General features: G+C 53.7%; 2 protein-coding genes across 5 annotated transcripts in view; one reads left to right on the forward strand and one right to left on the reverse strand.

The window, feature by feature from the left end:
• Positions 1-18,735, forward strand: part of RFC5 (replication factor C subunit 5) — a 490,240-nt gene that overhangs the window by 7,971 nt on the left and 463,534 nt on the right. The window lies entirely within an intron of this gene.
• The window catches only part of NOS1 (nitric oxide synthase 1), a gene marked incomplete at its 3' end in the record, with an annotated part of 100,044 nt that continues 83,416 nt past the window's right edge, over positions 2,108-18,735 (reverse strand). For 2 of the 4 annotated variants that reach the window (XM_084868254.1, XM_084868252.1), the window contains 8 exons: positions 16,451-16,644; positions 14,950-15,119; positions 11,591-11,801; positions 10,935-11,022; positions 8,706-8,827; positions 7,594-7,742; positions 6,061-6,255; positions 5,392-5,514 (listed from right to left, as the gene is read on the reverse strand). In XM_084868254.1, the coding sequence (XP_084724380.1) occupies positions 5,392-5,514; positions 6,061-6,255; positions 7,594-7,742; positions 8,706-8,827; positions 10,935-11,022; positions 11,591-11,801; positions 14,950-15,119; positions 16,451-16,644 (1,252 nt within the window). Of the gene's footprint in view, positions 4,398-5,391; positions 5,515-6,060; positions 6,256-7,593; positions 7,743-8,705; positions 8,828-10,934; positions 11,023-11,590; positions 11,802-14,949; positions 15,120-16,450; positions 16,645-18,735 lie in introns of those variants that run through there. The other 2 variants (XM_084868251.1, XM_084868253.1) reach the window with 2 other exon arrangements.

Genomic DNA, 18,735 nt, shown 5'->3' on the forward strand with positions numbered 1-18,735 from the left:
GGGGGCACACATGCTCCTCACCCGCCCCAGCCGGTGCTCTGCCCCAAGGAACCAGGACAGGCGGCCTCCCAGGTGAGAGTGCTCACTAGCTCCTCCATCTGCGATGCAATAGTGTGCGGGGAGCGGCAGCTTTTCCTGGGCCTGGTTGCCAGCAGGCAGGGACGGAGAGCCGGGCAGGGGTCAGCTGCCAAGTTCATAGGAACCATCTGAGTTGAGTCCTCGGGAGGCAGGGCCCTCCCTCAGACTGTCACATCTCAGTTTCCTCCATCCCCGCTGCTGGCCTGTCATTCTTGAGCCAAACGGGGCATTTGGATGTAGGAGGCATGGCAAGGGGGGGGGGGGGAGGGGAGGGGAAGGCAGGGCATACGAACAGGTCGGATGGGGCGCTCAGGTTAGGGTTTCTCTCTCTGGTTCCCTGTAGGCGTCTCATTAGCTGGCGGATTCAGACAGAAGGCTCTGTGGACAAGGTCGCACGGTGACATGCGGGAGATAGAGGCAGCGGGGGTGGAAATATACAGATAAACACGACCGGCTGAAAACAAAACGTCAAGGCCGTGGGCTTCCTAAGGGCGGCGCTGAGGGCGAAGGGCCTGCCCGTTCTGGCAGGACCCGAGTGCCCCTGATCTCGGTCAGAAAAGCTCATGTGTTTTGGACTTAGGGCAAACCTGACTCTTTCTGGAGCCCCACGCAGGTGGCTGGCAGGAAGGCGCTCTGCTCTGAGGCCAAGTCTCCTGGCCAGGGGCGGTTCTCTGTGCAGCCGAGCCCGGCTGGCCTGGGAGGATCGGCCGTGCGGACTCGGGGAGAAGCTGGCTTTCCCGTCCGCACCGCACACTCGTCTTCCTCCGGGGACGGGGTGGGGCACCTGTCTCACCTCCCGAGCCCTGTCGCAGCCCAGAGGCCAGAATCCCAGCGTTCCTGTTTGTTGTCATCTTTCAGGACGAAGTATCCGGGTCCTGTTGACTCGACCCCTGTAACCTCTTGAATCACAGTATCTGTTTCTCTCCTCTTTCCAGCCTTTGTTCCTGCGATCACCTGCCCAGAGGTCAACAGGCCGGCCCTCCGTGCTCTGTGCTGCAGCCAGAACATTCTTTTGCAGGTGTAACTCCAGTCACCACCTTATTCTTCCCTTTTAAAGACATTCTTAAGGACTCCCATTGCCTACCAAATACTAGTCAAGTCAAAATTCCTTAACAGGCCACTCCCCCCTCCCCACCGCCTGGTCCTGCCCATCTTCCCAGCGTCTCTCTCGCCATTCCCACCCTCCTCAGCCTTCCGAAGCTGGTACCTCTGACACATCCCCACTTCCCCAAATGCCCCGCCCCGTGCTTGTCTTTGCTCTCACCCTTCCTACTTTGTGGCACACGTGTCTCCCAAACGTCCTGGTGGAATCCACCCACTTCTCAAACCCCAGACATTTATGTTGATTCTAAGAATCGCATATCTGCATTCTGATTCTACCCATCTATAAAAGGGAACTGTGTTCTGCTCTGTGCACCGTACCTTGCCTTCTGCATTCTGGAGAAGCAAGCATGTTATAGATTAGGTGAAAAAAATTAGACGTGACCTCTTACAGTGGGTCAGGGGCTGTAACCAGGCACCTTAGGGGCAGTATCTCATGTAATCCACCTTGTCCTACAGGTGACCGTGCAGACTCAGAAAGGTGAGTAATCCGTCAGCCACAGCCGTCTGTGGAGAGGAAATCTACAAGTAAACGCGGCCAGCTAACAACAAGGGGGCATGCACTCAGGCCAGCTCCCAAAACTCACGAGGGTGGTCTGAAGCCTCTGCCCAAAGGAAAGCTACCGGGGTCCCACTCCACAGAAACCAGGTGCGGGGACTAGGCTCTCAGTGATGACAGGAGCGCGTGACTGTTCCGGGGATGACTCATTCCTCCTGCCGAACTCACTTCTATCTAGAGTTTTGTTTACATGGGGTTGGAGTTACTGCAGGCCAGCTCAATGGGGAGAGGGAATCAGAGGTTTGTAAACTGGGGGACCCCCAAATGCCCAGCCTACCCTACTTTTGCTCACTTCTTGCTAAACCAAATTTTTGGTTCCTGGGACTGAGCTAAAACCCACCACAAGAGGGCAGCATTTACACACCTGGATCAGAGCTAAACCCTCTAGGACTCCACACGCCATCCCTTGCAAGGCTCATTACAGCCAGGTTTTTGGTGTCAGGGATTCTGACAAAGGAGAGAAACAGATCAGTCTGGTCCCCCGTCTGCGAGCTAGGAGCTGTGAAGCAGCTGTGTTGCAGTGGAAAGGAGTTTACTTAAAAAAAAAAAAAAATCCTTCTGGGAAGAAAGATGAATCCTGGTTATCTAATCATCCCCTTGGACTCCCTGATAAAACAAGAGGAGTTTCCCTTCATCTGCCTCTTCCCCAAGGACGCGAACAGAGAGGAGGGCACCGGGCAGAGTGCTCACAAGTGTTTATTGGGCGATGGAAAGCGTTCGTGCAGAAAGCTCGATTCGATGGAGGTTGGACACATTCCCCGGGGAGCGAGTGACATTGTAGGCGGCATCACCACAAGCTCACGGGTTGGGAAGCTGCAGGGGACAGATCTGTTTGCAGAAGAGACGGGTTTACGAGGGGCTTCCCTCCAGGTTAGAAGGGGCCGGGGAGCATGCTGAGCGTTTGGTCTCAATGCCCTTGGAAGTCTGAGCGGGAGAAAACAGGACTCAAGGAAGGCGGGAGGCCCCGACTCTGTCCCCGCCAGGGCACCAGGGGGCGCTCCCAGGGAGGAGGACAAAGACCAGACATGGTGTGCCCTTTGACTTAGTCTTGGAGGTTGTCCTCCCCAACACCTCCTTGGCACCCCCATTCTAAGGCCTTTTCAAAGAGGCCAGGGCACTCTCTCTTTGGTACCCCCTCTTTCGCAAAAAAAGCCACACATCGAGAGGAGCATGGAGAAAGAAATGCCCATTGTGCAGAAGACACTGTCTTTCTGTGACAAAACCAAACAGAAGGATGGGCCTGGCCCAGTGTTTCCCTCCCAACCCCGGGGCCCAGAGCAGACCCGGACCCAGTCCCCTGGGGTGGGCACGGGGGCTTTTGGGCATCGGTGGGCAGCACTCCCATGCCTCCATTGCCATTGACTCTGAGAAGATAAAATGTAGCGGCTTGCCAGCCAGGGAGAAGCTGTACCAGCTCTGATTCCTGCTAACGACTCCGCTGCCCATTTAAAGAGGAACCTGTCGAGGACAGGACCATTTACTTTGTTTTTTAGCAGGCTAACCATGGGGGGATCCTTGTAGAAGGCCTACAGCACAGAGGCTGGGCCCTCCCACCCTGGGCTGCGGGCCTGTAGGGGGAGCCATGGGGCGCCCCTGCCCAACCTGATCAACCCTAACTGGCTTCTGGGTTTTTACCCTGAGGGCGAAGCAGCAAGCCCTACTTGGGGGAATAAAAACAAAAGGATGACACTTCCTTAATCTTGTTTCCAGTCTTCACAACTTTAAAGATGGATCCATTCATACTTCTTAATTTTAGAACATTACAACAGGGGTACCTGGGACCAGAGACTTGTCCAGAGTCAGGGGGTGGCAAAGATGTCCAGCCCGTTCCCTTGGACAGCACTGCTCTGGCCTTGTGGGTGGGCTGCTCTGGGAGGGTTTGGGGTGGGTGGGCTGAGGGGAGGGTTACCCAATCCAATAGATGGGTGAGTTTCCCAGCCATGGCTCCCTCGGGGTGCAAGAATCTAAATGCATTTAGTTCTCCGATTCCCCCTTTCGTTGGAGATTTTCCCCTAAACCATCACATGCCCTCTCTGTGCCCGGACTCTTAATTTCCGGGACCATTAGGGTGCTTCCAAGTGCTACAGGGACCCAGGCGCAGTCCCTCAGTTAAGGACGTGTGAGCAGCCAATGCAGGCTGGGCCGGGTTCTCGGCCCCGGGGTCTGCGGGCAACACGCTCACTTGGACAATCACATGTGCGCACACACGCACGACCAGACGTAATCATATAAAAGGTAGGTGGGACTTGAGCAGCTGCTAGACTGGCTCAGAAGACTCTTCCGTGTGATCCCTCTCCCGGGGACCCCCCAAAACAAGCTCTGCCGTGAGCGCCACACGTCCCAGGGCCTCCGTACGCCTCGGACTTGTCCTCGCGGGAGGAGGGCGGGCAGTGCCGGAGAGCCGCTGAGGAGCGCAGAGGCATTGCATTGCAGCGGGAAAACTCAGGAGGAAACTCAAGGACACACGGAGCGGTGAGAACCAGCAGAGGGAAGCCAGGACAGGCGGTGACAGGACGAGGCAGAGAGGGGCCACGCAGGCCCTGTGGGAAGAAGTCAGCGGTGTCCACGCTTATGGGACCTGCCGCCACCCCTGCCGGAGCGCATGGGGCCGGCCTCCTGCTGTCCGTCGGGAAGAGCATCCGCTCAGGAGCTAAAAACCCTGTGGGAGAAGATTGAGGAGGGAGTTAGTGCCAAAGGGCCAGGCTGCTTTGTCCTTAAAGATATTGGGGGGGGGGAAGAAGAAGGGGGTGTGGGAGAGCTAGGCAGAAAAAAAGGAGACATATGTACTACTATTTGTAATCCTTTAAACAATAAAAAAAAATTAAAAAGATATGGGGGACAGCCACCTACACTCTGCACGGGCCCGCCTTGCTCTCACTGCCTGCCCTGGCACCCAGCTGGGACCTGCAAGGAGTGACCGCAGGAATGAGTGAACGCTGGCTCCCAACACACCGGCCAGGAAGAGGGACATTTAAAGCGGCTCAGTGACAGCCAAAGGCGCTGTGGTCACAGCAATAACGTGAGCCTCCTGGACACACGAGTGTGTGTTCGAGACGGCTGGTGGCAGGGGAAGACCATGAGGGTATGTGAGAGACAGAGCGTATGCCTCTGCTACTCTAAATGAGACGGCTCCATTGCTACCGAAGGGAAAGGGCCCAGGGTGGGGGTGCGAGGTGGTCTGGGGCAGGGAAAGGGGGCATGAGGTTAGAGTCAGGGCTGGTGTGTCATGGTTCTGCGGTCAGCCTAAAACAGTGAGACTCAATCCCAGCCTTGTGGTGCCCCAGACGGTTTCCAGCAATTTTTAAGGGAAGTGTGAAGCTGTCAAAATAATGCCAACTGGAATTTGCATCAATGAGAGCGTTCCCAGCAATTCTGAGGAGTGAGAGACATGGTGTGAACCCCCAGACAATGTTGCAGAGCCCCGCGCTGTCATTCCACTAGGGGGTGCCCTGGGCAGAAGCTGGGGTTCCTGCTCTTGAGGGCACAGAGTCTCCCAGAGGAACCACTGCACCCAGAGGTCTAGCCTGGAAGGTGCATTTCTAACGCGCTCCCAGGGACCCCTCGGCGGGAAAGCCTCGTAATGAGGTCAGACGTCCCTGCCCATCAGGACCCAGAAGAGGGCTCTGCACCCCCTTGCCGGGGACGGGGCCAGCTTACTCGTCGGTGTCCTTTTTGCTCCCCTCAATGAAGGCAATGGATTCAGATCTAAGGCGGTTGGTCACTTCATACGTTCGCAGGGTGACCCCAAAGATATCCTCATGGTAGCGGTTGTCATCCTAGGGAACGGAAACAGGAAACAGCCCTGAGGCCGGCCCAGGGCACAGAGAGGCAGGCACGCTGACACCAGCATGAACTCTCCCTAAAGAAAACGAGCCCAAAAGAAACAAGGCGCCCCAGCGCCCCCGGAGGGCCCTGGGCCTCCAAGACGGTTGGAGCAGGACCCGCTGCCCTCCAGGCACCGGGCCCCTCAGCCCAGATGACGAGCACCGGGGTCCGTTCAGGAACAAGCTGCTGCTCTGTGGGTTCTGAGGACAGGAGGGGAGGTCGAACAGGAGCCTCGGCACCCTCCTGCCCTCTCCAGTGATCTGCCCGCTGCTGCCGTCACATACCACAGCCCCCGCCATATTCAACCTGCCCCCTGCATGCCCGGCCTCCTTCCTCCTCTCAGGGGGCTGGGACATCTCCATCCTCTACCTGAGCCAGAGATGGCAAAATGGGGGAGGGATGTCCTTATGGCTCCCCAGGCTGAGACAGGTGGGGTGAGGAAGAGGAGACAAGACCCCGGGTGCCGGGAAGGGAAGCGAGAGGCCAGCACCACTCACCCTCAGGCGGCTGATGAACACGCCCGCGTCCTCCACCGAGAGCTGCCCCTGCTGCGCCACGATGCGCTGGACGGCCTTGAGGACATCGGCGGCCATGGTGACGTCCCCGCACACGTAAATGTGGCCCCCTTGCTCCTTCAGGGCTTGGTACACAGGTTCCGCCAGCTTCTCCTGCAGGACGTCCTGCACGTACTTCTGTGGGGAGCAGGGGCTGCGTGAGCCCCAGGGAGCAGAGCCCCAGGGGCTTGCGGGCAGGGGGTATATCTGGGGTCTCGGGAGAGGCAAGCTGGGAGGAGGAAAGCCAACCCGAGGCTGTGGGAAGGAGCGGCTCCCCACTTTGGACTTTGCTCTGCGGAGGCCCCAGAACGTCTCCTGGAGGGGCATTAAAGGGGAGCACTGTCTATCTGCTCCTCTCTCCATCCATCAGGGCTCCTCTGTGAAGTTTGGATCCATACACTTGCCAGAGCAGATTTTATATATATATATATATATATATATATATATATATATATATATATATATATATATATATAAAATTGATTTCAGAGGAAGGAAGAGGGAGTGAGAGATTGAAACATTAATGATGAGAGAGAATCATTGATCGGCTGGTTGCCTCCTGCACGCCCCCTACTGGGGATCAAGCCCACAACCCGGGCATGTGCCCTGATTGGAATTGAACCTCACCCACTGAGCCACGATGGCCTGGCAGGAGTGGGTTCTGACAGGTGTCCTATGCTGACGTGGCAGAGTAGCCCCAGGCAGACAGCAAGAGGTGGGGACAGGTGAGGGCTGCCAGGGCGCCTGTGCAAAGCCAGCTGCTGTAGCTGGAGCAAGAAGTGGGCTAAGGGAATGTGAGGGGGACACCCGGGGGGTTTGCTACAGCCTCCAGGACGTTTGTCTAGCTTGTTCCAATGCCTCTGGCCCAGGAAACTCCCCTCGGCCGAGGCTGACATTCAGCTGTTCGCCTGGCTTGGCTGTCCTGATGCTGATGTACTTCTACAGCAGCTGTCAAATGGCCACAGCCCAGATTCTCCGAGTTCCCCCTCATCCCAGCTGTCCTGGCCTCCTTCCTGGGACCCCTCCTCCCACAGCCTACCCCAGATCCTGCAGGAGCATGCTCCAGGCCTGTGGCCCTTTCCATTTGGACTGGTAGGGTCTCTCTCTCTCTCTCTCTCTCTCTCTCTCAAAAAAAAAAAAAAATATATATATATATATATATATATATATATATATATATATATTATTAATTTTTTACAGAGAGGAAGAGAGAGGGATAATTACAAACATCGATGGGAGAGAAACATCGACCAGCTGCCTCCTGCACACCCCCTGCTGAGGATGTGCTCACAACCAAGGTACATGCCTTTGACAGGACCGAACCTGGGACCCTTCTGTCCACAGGTTGATTCTCTATCCACTGAGCCAAACCAGTCAGGGCATGGTACAGTCTCTTATGGGCCATTAAATATTTCTTTAAAATTCACATCGAACGTTTTTCCTGGCTGGGGTGGGGCTGTGACCGAGCAGGGCTACCTTTGGCTTGTCTGGCTCCCGGGAGTAGGCCGTGTACAGTTCTCTGAAGACCCCCGCGCTCCGGGCCTGCAGGGTCTCCTCCCTGTAGATGTGGTCCACCTTGGACTGCCGGCACCCGAAGACCAGGATCATGGGGCAGGGACTCATTCCTGGGGGCCAGAAGACCTCATGTCACCCACAGCCCTGATGCCGGATTTGGGGGGTGGCTGGAGTTGGGTACTGGGAACCCCAGCAGATGCCATATAGCTAGAGGGACATGAACACAGGGGCAGGACACACACACACACACACACACACACACACACACACCCCACACACGGAGGCAGGCAAAGTGTGCTCAGACTTTGGCAAACCTCCCTTCTCTGGGTCTCAATCTTCCCTCCTGACCCCATGGGAAGGGCTCAGAACCCAGACTTTGGAGCTACACAGCCTGGGTTCCAGTCCCAGCTGTCTGACAACAAACTTGCTTAGTTTTCTGTCTCCATTCCCCCCAGGTATAAAACAGGAATAACAACAGCAACTACCTGATAGGGTTATTGATAGACCTGAATGTCAAACGTCAGAATGGTGCCTGGTGCAAATCAAACGTTAGCTAGGCTACGTGAGTGACAGCTCCATAGGGGCGGGGGCTTTTCCAAGTTGTTCCTGTCTTGTTCACTGGTATGCCTCCAGTGCCTACAGCAGTGTTGGCATTTATTAGATGCTCAATAAATCCCTGTATAGCGCCAGCACTGTGGCTCTCTGCTCCCAAAGCTGATCTGTGTGTGTCCCACACAGCAAAGCCTGCCCTTGAATACGAGCCTCTGAGAGAATCCCATCAACACCCCAACTGAGAAGGCTTCGTGTTGACCCTTCCAGGGCTGCCTGAATGGTAGGGAGGGTCCAGTCCTAACCGTCCAAGGAGTGTGGGATTTCAGGACCAAGCACAAGCTGAGGGAAGATGTGTTAGGACAGGTCCTGTGAACGGCCCCAGGGGTCAGGTCGGAGCGAGGCTCCCCAGCCTCCCCAGGTGGCGAGGCTCTGGAGAAAGAATGGTCACGCCTCTCCTGAGACCCTGGTGGCCGTCCCTGGGCCGGGGGTAGACCCCCTGTGGCGACTGGGCCAGGACCCACCTTTGTGTTGGATATCAAATTGCCGCTGCTGCCAGAAGCTTCGGAAAGGGGCGATGCCGGTGCCCGGGCCAATCAGGATGCAGGGCACTTGGGGGTTTTTGGGCAGGTGGAAGCCGGGCGCTCTGGACAAGGAAGAGAAGATCAGGAGGCTTGCTGGGTCAACTGTGACTAAGAATAGCTGGGTCACTCTGGCCAGTGCACTCTGGCTAGAATGCCGGCACACATACCGAAGGATCATGGGTTCAAGTCCTGGTCAAGTACCTGGATTGAAGGTTGATCCCCGACCCTGGTTGTGGTGTGTGTGAAGCAACCAATCAGTGTGTGTGTGTGTGTGTGTGTGTGTGTGTGTGTGTGTGTGTGTGTGTGTGTGTATGTTTCCCCTTTCCCTTTCACTCTCTTAAAATAAATCAATGGAAAAAATATCCTTGGGTGAGGATTAAAACCTGTTAACCGAGCGGGACCTATAAATACGTCAAACATAAACAATATCGGGAACGGGTAGGACGTATGAACACGTTCTTGAAATATATGTTGCGCCCTGAGAGGGATGGTATATATTTTTTGTAATCTTTTAAAAAAAATATTTTATTGATTTTTTACAGAGAGGAAGGAAAGGGGAGGGATAGAGAGTTAGAAATATCGATGAGATAAGAGAGAAACAGCCATCAGCTGCCTCTTGCACACCCCCCACTGAGGATGTGCCGGCAACCAAGGTACATGCCCTTGACCGGAATCAAACCCGGGACCTTTAGGTCCGAAGGCCGACGCTCTATCCACTGAGCCAAACCGGTTTCGGCTATTTTTTGTAATCTTTATTATTATTTGTAAAATTTATAATTTTTTAATTCGACGTGTCCATTTTTTTTTTGTGGGTATTCTTTTCTATTTTTTTTTTTTTTTTATAATTTTGTATTTTCCTTTGTGCTTTATATATATAAATGAATGAAAAAAATATATATTTCATTTATTTTCATTAAGTATAAATAAAAAAAAATATGAAATTATGTCCTCCGGGCATGACATACTGACACGTCCTAGTGAAAGAGTACGTGCCCGTTACAGGTTGTGTCATTAAAAAGGGAACTCCCCGGTTAACAGGTTAACAATAACAAAGAATAGTTGAGTCTTAGGGAGACCAGGGCCCATCTTGGGTAGAATACAGTGGGATCTGCAACTCTTCAGCCTGGCCCCTCGTACCACTAGCTCTAGGGGACTAAAGAACCACCTGGGGGTGTTAAAAGGGGTGCAGGTTTCTGAGGAGTCAGTCAGTCTGGGCTAGGATTCTCTCTCTCTCTCTCTCTCTCTCTCTCTCTCTCTCTCTCTCTCTCATTATCCTCACCTGAGGATATTTCCCCATTGATTTTTAGAGGGACTATAAGGAAGTGGGGGGGGGGGTGTAGAGACAGAAACACATAGATTGATTGGCTCCTGCACAGGCCCCAACCAGGGCCAGGGATGGACTCTGCATGTCCTCGACTGGAATCTAGTCTGCAGGCCGACGCTCTATCCACTGAACAAACCGGCCAGGGCTAGGGCTCTATTTCTGAAGCCCCTGAAGGCATGTGGACCAGCCCATGAACAGCTGAGCAAAGTGGTAGGCCAAGGTCACTGTTCAGGCAGAGACGTTATTGATTGACAAAGCAGACCCTTACAATGGGCCTAAGCTCAGGCGTGTCCTTTGTAAATTTTTTTAAAGTAATATTTTTTATTTGGTTGGCTGACTGTGATAAGAACACCTAACATGAAAGCTACCCTCTTAACAAAATTGTAAGTGCACAATGTGGTACTGTAACCACAGGCAGGAATATCCTTTACAGCAGAGTTTGGGAGGAAGGCTCTGATTGGTGGTGGTGAGAGATGCTCGGATCTCCTGTTTCTAAGGGTCTGGGGACAGCAGGCTGTCCTTTAGGATGTGGAGAGAGCCTCCCCAGGTCTGCAAATGCCATGAGGCTGAGCCCGCACTGGGCTCTCCTGCAGCCTCCGCACCAAGCTGAGGACATGCACTGGCTACATGCCCTCTGCGCTGACTTGCCCAGACTAGAGGGCTGTCTTAGCTTCTGCTGGTCCTGTCTCGCGATCCCGCTGCCTTAACAGCTTGGAGGGATGCGGAAAGCTGAGCGCATCTGATCCAGCCGTCTCTCTAGAACTCTTAGGGCTGGTCCACCCACCCAGCTCGGGAGAGCAGCATGCAGACTGGGGTGGCTGCTCATTTCTCTTCCTTTGACTCACCCTCTCACGAAACAGGGGACCACGTCGTCAGACTGGATCTGGTTGAGCCAGGAGGAGCACACGCCGTGGTGAACTGGTCCTTCTCCATCTAGCAGAATAAACAGGTGGCCTGGCTCACTCCTGTCCCCACGCTTCCCGGCACTGGCACCCCCCTTCAGTCCTGAAGGCCCCAGCCCCAATGCCAAGTTTCTGCCTTGGAGCTCCTTGCTGGATCCCTTCCTCTGACGGGGAGGAGGAGGTGGCGTAGCTGGGGGGAGCCTGTGAGCTGTGAAAGTGCCCAGGGTGCTGTGGGGGAGGGGGAGCTGGATTCAAATCCCGCCACTGGAAGGGCTTTGGTCAGAGTTTTCCCTATGGGCTGCACTTTGATTGCTTGATCAAGGAGGGGAAGTGTGGAGAAAAGTGTCCCGTTAGCTGACTGTCCTGGGACCAGCAGGGCACCCGCAGCGGAGCGCCCCCTCTCCCCCCCAAGGAGAGGCGTGGTTCGAGCTGCCGCATGGAGTCGGCTCTGCCTAAGGGGACAGGGTGCCTGCTCTGCTTCTTCCCCCAGTTTCCTTGCCGTGGGCATGGGTCTCCAGCTAGGGACTGGGGATTTGGCAGAGCTGCCGGGGCCCGGGGGGAGAACGCAGACCCAGAGGCCCCTCAGCACCTCTGCCCACCTCCAGTGCGGTAGGAGACGATGGCCACGGTGAGATGCACCTCCTCGGGGTACATGTCTGGGGAGGAGCTGATGGAGTAGTAACGAGGCTGCAGAAGGGACAGCTGGGTCAGGAGCAGGGTGGCGGGCATCTGGATGGACGGGAACTCCTGCAGCACCTCCACGATGGTGGGGTTCTTGTTCCATTTCCATTCCTCGTACTCCTGCAAGCCCTGCGCCAAGGAGAGGGACAGAGAAGAACTCGCACTCAGCTCCAGGCACAGATTTCCACTGGGGGCTCCAGCGGGCCAGGGAAGAAGGCAGATAAAAGCAAGAATAGCCAGGCCGGCTGGTTCAGTGATTGAGCGTCGACCTATGAGCCAGGCCAGGCGGTCACAGTTCGATTCCCGGTCAGGGCACATGCCTGGGTTTCGGGCTCGATCCCCAGTGAGGTGTGTGCAAGAGGCAGCCGATCCATGATTCTTTCATCCTGGATGTTTCTATCTCTCTCTCCCTCTCCTTTCCTCTCTGAAATTAAAAATAAATAAATAAATAAATAAATAAATCACTAACACTTAACATTGTCAATACTCTGTGTCATGTTTTAACTCTCACTCAGACCTGATGTATTAGGTATGATTGTTATACCCATTTCATAGATGAGGAAACTAAGGGATATAGAGGCGCCATGGCTGACGAGGTGGTGATTCTGGGTTTTGAATCTAGGTCAGGGGGTGAAATTTCAGCCTTCAAACCAAATCTGGTTAATCCCTTTTGGCCTTTACATGGTTTGAGGGAAACATCTGAAGAATACTATTTTATGACCTAAGACTTTATATAATAAAAGGCTAATATGCTAATTGACCCAATGACTGGTTGCTGTGATGCATACTGACCACCAGGGGGCAGACGCTCAGTGCAGGAGCTGCCCCTCATGGTCAGTGCACTTCCACAGGGGGAGCGCTGCTCAGCCAGAAGCTGGCCTTACAGCTGCGAGCGCAGCAGCAGTGGTGGTGGGCTCCAAGGATGTCTGACTGACAGCTTAGCATGGCTCACCCAAGGGCTCCCAGATTGCCAGAGGGTGCAACTGGGCTGAGGGGACACCCCTGCACCCCAGCACACAAATCTCATGCACCGGGCCTCAAGTATGATATTAAATTCAAAATAAAATACTATTTTATGACCAAAAATGTGATATAAAAAATCAAATTTCAAGTTCAAAAATCCATGAATAAGGTGGGATTGGAAGCCAATCACATCCACCCACTTATGTATTGTCTATCAGGGGTCCTCAAACTTTTTAAAGTGGGGGCCAGATCACGGTCCCTCAGAGAGCTGGAGGGCCGGACTATATGAACTACTAATTCCTACTGTAACACCTCGGCTGTGCTCACTGCCCAAAAAACCTGGCAGGCCGGATCAGACTCCTCTGCAGGCCGCATGTGGCCCGCGGGCCGTAGTTTGAAGACCCCTGGTCTAGGCTGTTGACTACAAGAGCAGAGCTGAGTAGTTGCCAGAGACCAAAAGGACTGTGAACCTCAAATATTTACTAGCTGGCCCTTTACAGGGAAAATGTGCGGAGCCTTACCCTCGATAGTCTGGCCCAGAATCTAGGCTCCTGACCTCCACACTGTCCTGCAGTATGTGAAGGTCAAAAGAGAGGCACCATGGAGGCAGTCAAGACTCCCAGGTATAGAATGCTAATGTGCAATCTGTGGGTTTGGAAGGGTACAGGTGCACCTGCAGAGAGCATGCTCAGATGGTAAATGACAGTCCGGAAGGAACAGATCAGGGGGTGGGGAACCGTGTTCAGGGCAGGATGACAGGAAAGCCCAGCTGTGACTAGGGAACAGAGGGGTTCTCTGGGCTCCGGAGTGATCCTTCCCCCTGGATCTCAGAAGCTGCCCTGGCAGTCCTTTTTTGGACTTAGGAGGTTCAGATTTTGAGGAGGGAAAGGCCATTCCTGTGCGCTGGCTAATAAAGCCTTTCCCCACTTCTCTAGAGAACATCCTTGGGTTATTGAAGGGGTGTGGCATCAGTGAGGACGTGCCTCCCAGACCTTCAGTGACCTTCAACTGCCAAGAGCCCCAGCATGATCGCCTGTGCTGGCCTTGCCTTGGAATGCCTGTGCAACCCAGGACCCGTCCATTCAACCTCCTCTCCTCTCCTTCACTTGGGGCCAGACTTGTTTTGATGTCTGATAGTTCTCCCATACTTATCTAACTCCTTTTTCATTTTCTCTCACCCAGGTCTTTCCCCTAATAAAAACCCTTGTTCATTTAATCTTATAGCTTATGCTCTTTGGAAAGAAATAAAAATACAGTTACATCCAATTCTACTTTAAATAATCCTATTGTCTGACCAGCCTGGCTAGGAGTTGAATATCAACCTACGAACCAGGAGGTCACGGTTCGATTCCCAGTCAGGGCACATGCCTGGGTTGCGGACTTGATCCTTAGTGTGGGGTGTGCAGGAGGCAGCCGACCAATGATTCTCTCTCATCACTGATGTTTCTCTCCTTCTCTCTCCCTCTCCCTTCCACTCTGAAATAAAAATGTATTAAAAATATATTTTTAAATCCTGTGGAAGCAGAGCAAGTTCTGGTTCCTCTTACCAGTCACCCTTCCCATTAACTTAAACATTTTAATCAAAGTTATACATGGACAGTTAAAAAAGTTAAATAATTCTGGAAAACTCATGAGGAAAAGAATGCCCTTCCACCTCTCCAATCTGCCTCTGGCTCCCCAGAGGCGTTTCTTCTGCTGTTTACGCATCTATTTCTAAGTCACATTCACCCCTTGGATCGGACTCTGCCTTGCGGACCATCATCAATCCCCTCTCTGGGACAGCAGAAAGCTAAGCCACCTTCGCTGGTGGCTTGCACACCAGGGAAGAGCCCCACTGGGAGGAACTGGGCATCTTCCTGGGTGGGATTCTTACTGGGCAAGGCTTTGCAGCAGCTGGAGCAGACAGGCCCTCGGTTCCTAAGCAAGGGCGGGAGCAGCTGTTTGCTGGTTTCACCTTTCCATCAGAGCCCTCCTTTACCTTAAACCTTTACCTACAGCTGCCCTGCACTGGCAAAGGCTTAGCTGTGAAACAGGGCACGGTGAGATTCTCCATTTCTCTTTCCTCTAAGCATCGGCTAAGAAGCTTCCACTGTGGTCCAAGAACTTTGAGATTCAATGAGGTCACCCTTGTCCTATCAGCGCTCAGAACCAGATGAGGTGGTCTGGACTAACACCAAGGGACTTCATGGGAACTAGAAAATGGCAATGTCTGCTCAAGACTGCCACCTGCTGGAGTGTGCTGTAATACCAGACAACTAAGCAAGGCCCAGGAGGTGGAAGGCGCGCCCTGCGGGTGCAGGGGGCCAGGACCCACCTTGCTGAGGACCAGCAGCTGCTGCTTCTCTTTCTCGCTGGTGGCCAGGGAGGCGAACTGCTGCAGCTGCAGGGGCGTGGGCGGTGTGGTGATGTCCAGGTAGTACTTGAAGGCCTGGAAGATGGTGCAGGGCGGGAGGCGGCGCTCATCTGTCCAGTTACGGATGACTCCTGTGGAGGCACAATGGTGGTTGGGGGTGGGTGGGGGCAGGAGAGTGTGAGCTCTGAGGGCTTGGGTCCCAGTCAGGATGGGGCTGGGTGAGCCCAACAACCCCTCGCCTCTCCATCTTCTATATCCCACATCTATACCTCCTGTGCAAGCATATCCAAACCCATTGTATGCAAACTAGTCCAAAAACTAAAAAGGAATATTCAAGTAGCAGGAGACAGTCCCAGGCATTCTACAGTGAGCCACCAACTGAGCGTGAGTTATGTCTGTCCTCTGGGGAATCAGCTCTCCCTCCTCTGAGCAGGATTCCAGGGTTTAAAGTGACAAACATGCTTAACACCTACCTAGTCTATTCTATGTGGCAAGTAGAGGCTCAGCACTTGATATTAACTCCTAGAATCCTTCTCATCTCCCCAGACTCACAACCACCCTAGGTGGTACGTGCTATCATTATCTCCCTATTGCAATTGAGATCAATGGGAGCCCAGAGGTCACACAGCTCGTAAGTGTGAGGCCAGCAGTCTGTCTTGTAACTATCACACTGTACTGCTTCTGTGTACATTTCATTCAATTTAACCCCCAAACACAAGCCTCTCCTTCATCAGGGACGCAACCCAAGATAAATGGGTGCAGTTCCACATGGATTAAACACCGATTTCGAGGTGTGTCTCTCCTAAGTGTGCCCTCCTAAGGGACCTTCAACAGGGCTGTGACTACATACTCTGCTCATGTTCTGCCCTGGCTGCACACCTGAGCTCCTCTGTAGAGGTGACATGCCACTGTACCACAGGCTGCCACGCAAGGCCACTGCCGTTCCTCGTCCTGAGCCTGGAGCTCACCTGCACCTACTGAGCTGAAGCACTGGCCCCTTCGCCTTTGCCAGTTCTTCAGTGGGAATGCCAAGAATGGCCATGGAAGAGGTGGGGGCGTGAACGATGAGGTCTGATACGTGGGCATGGGGCTGCATACAGTCAGTGCCTTTGGACCCTAAGAGGAGGCAGGGTCAGACTCCAGCTGCCATTTACTCTGTGGGCACGGGGGCAGCGGTGACACAAAAGGAAGCAGAGTGGGCTCAGCTCAGATCAGGCTGCCCATCGATGTCCTGGCGTCCTAGACAATAGAGCTGCCTATTGGGCCAAGGCTGTTCAGCCCAGAGAAATGGGGTGTTCCGTTCCGTAAGCTGGAGGCAGCAGAGACCCACTCTCCTCCCTGGGTTGGTGACTGGGATCAAGAAGGGGTCTCCTCTTCCCCGGACACCCACTGCCTCTGGGACTCCCTGAGAAGGGGAGGGCCTGGGAGTGGGCTGGTGGGGTGCCCGCGTGGCCGTGTTTACCCAGAGCTGTGCTCCGCTCTTCCAGCAGCTCCACTTTCACCAGCTGGTTGATAGGAGGCGCGTCCTCCAGCCGCTCGATCAGGGCATTCACCAGGTCCTCCTGGTTGCCAGGGAAGACACCCAGGTGGTCCCCAGGCTGGTACTGCAGCTCCTGATGCCCATTGGTGTGGAGACGCACGAAGATGGTTGACCGGCTGGAGGGAAGGATCGGGAACAATGAGCTAAGGCATCACCAGCCACCGCCCCCTTTCTTTGCTCCTTCGGGGTGTCCCGTGACTGCAGTTTGCCTCCTTCTATTCTCCTTGGGGCTGGAGCCAGCCAGACTTCTGTCCCCCTCACTTCCACACCCCGGTGTTAAGCAGCGTCACCTGGGAATTCACAAATCCAACAGCCACTCTAGTGCCCAAGCCGGTCATGGGTGCAGCACAGGCACAGCCGCTCATGCCTCCCTTCTCACGGAGCCTGGCACCGAGGCTATGCTGCCTCCTCTCTGGCTGCCCTGGCTCAGTCTCCTGTGCTGGTTCCTTCTCATCTCCCCCAACTCTGGGCTTTGGAGCTCCCAGGGCTCAGTCCTCAGATCTTTGATTTTCTATCTTCTTGCCCCAACTTTTCTTTTCTCCATTGCAGGGACCATCCCCTGACCCACAGTAGCATTTCTTTCATGATCCAGTCTGTGGCCTGTCCCCCTGCCCATCCTCTGGCCCCCACAGCACCATAAACTCTAGAGGACAGGGGGTTGGTGTGTCTGTTTTGTTCAGGGCTCTATCCCTGGCACCTAGGACAGTGCACGGCACATAGTAGATGCTCAAGAAATATTTTGTTGGTTGAAGGGACCTCAGTCTCCCAGCTGCCAGAACAAACTTTGTCTCAGTAGCAATGGGGTCCTCTCGACACCCAGAGCTGAGGCAGTGCTGATCCTCCCAGAATCCTAAACTTCATGCCTTTTGCAACTGGATGTCCTCATATTGCATGGGAGGAGGGAAAAGGACCTGGCCTGAAGCCCATATCCACCCGATATTATAAAAATGGAGAGATCTAAGGAGAAACCCAGAGAGAACCTCGTTCCCATCTGCAGGACGCCCTTTCTCATGGATTCTTGTATGTCAAATGCAGGGCGGTCTGTACCAGATCAATGGGGGCCTCAAGAAAGAGCTCTCAGGCTTTGGTTATTCTGGTTGGTGTAAAGTTTTGGTACAGATACTACATTTTACACAATATTTGAAAATTTGGGAATTGATCACACGCTGGCCAATCAAATCCCTTGTACACCTCAGGTTATGATCGCATTACAGCTCTGCTTCCTCTTCTTTGACAACTGGTTTTCAGTTGATAGAGAACTTGACATTCAACATGAAGTTTCTATTCTCCCTTGAATAATCAACATTTGAGTAAACCAATGGGGCTTGCTATTTAAAGGAGTTTTTGGCGGAGCCAGAGCCTTTTTGTGCTGCAAATTGCCGCCATTATTAAAAATAGCTGTGCTGGCACACTTGCTTTTTGGGGTGTCAAGTATTTTTTTGAAGTGGGAAATTTGGTGACTGAAGTTGTGAATGGCGGTGTTAGGGTCTGAGGTCCCACTCCCCATCTCTGGGCAGATTATGCCCTCTCTGGGGCACTGATTTTACATGATTGATCCTGCTTTGAGCTCACACCCATTTTGGTTCCCAGAGAGTCAGGACATTACCCACTGCTAGCTCCAGGGAGGGAATTAGCAGAGACTGACGGCCAGCAGGTGGCGCTGTGGGGTTGCTAATTTGGGAACCTCCTGAGACAACCACAGGAATCCTTTGAAAGGCCTGCAAATCAATTCCACTTTCTCCCATATCATCACGATTTCTTTCAGAAGTGTATTTGCCTCTGTTCTTTCAGCTGGCACAAAATACAACTGCAGAGGACACGAACCTGCTGAGCTGGCTCACGTTCACAGACATTGGCCCAAGTCAGCCTGAACTAGCAGAAGGTGGCCAGGCAGATAAGGGGCAGGAATGGGGGTGGAGCTGGCAGGTTAGCTAAGAGGCCGGCCTAGGCTCTGACCAGGTTGGGCTTGCTGACAACCCCAGCACAGAATGTCTGCATGGTTCTAGGGCACCTTGATGGGCTGGTCCTTGAAGCTTTGCAGGAAGCTGGCCCTGGTGGGTAACGCTAGCCTGGAGACCAAATGTCTTAAATCTCAGTCCTGTTGGAGGTTTCTAAGTGCAGGACTTTCTAGGCCTTCTTAAAACAAAAACAAATACAAAAAAACTTGCCGAAACGGGTTTGGCTCAGCGGATAGACGAGTCAGCCTG

The sequence above is a fragment of the Pipistrellus hanaki genome (assembly GCF_964339955.1).
Source record: "Pipistrellus hanaki genome assembly, chromosome: 19".
NCBI classification, from domain to species: Eukaryota; Metazoa; Chordata; class Mammalia; order Chiroptera; family Vespertilionidae; genus Pipistrellus; species Pipistrellus hanaki.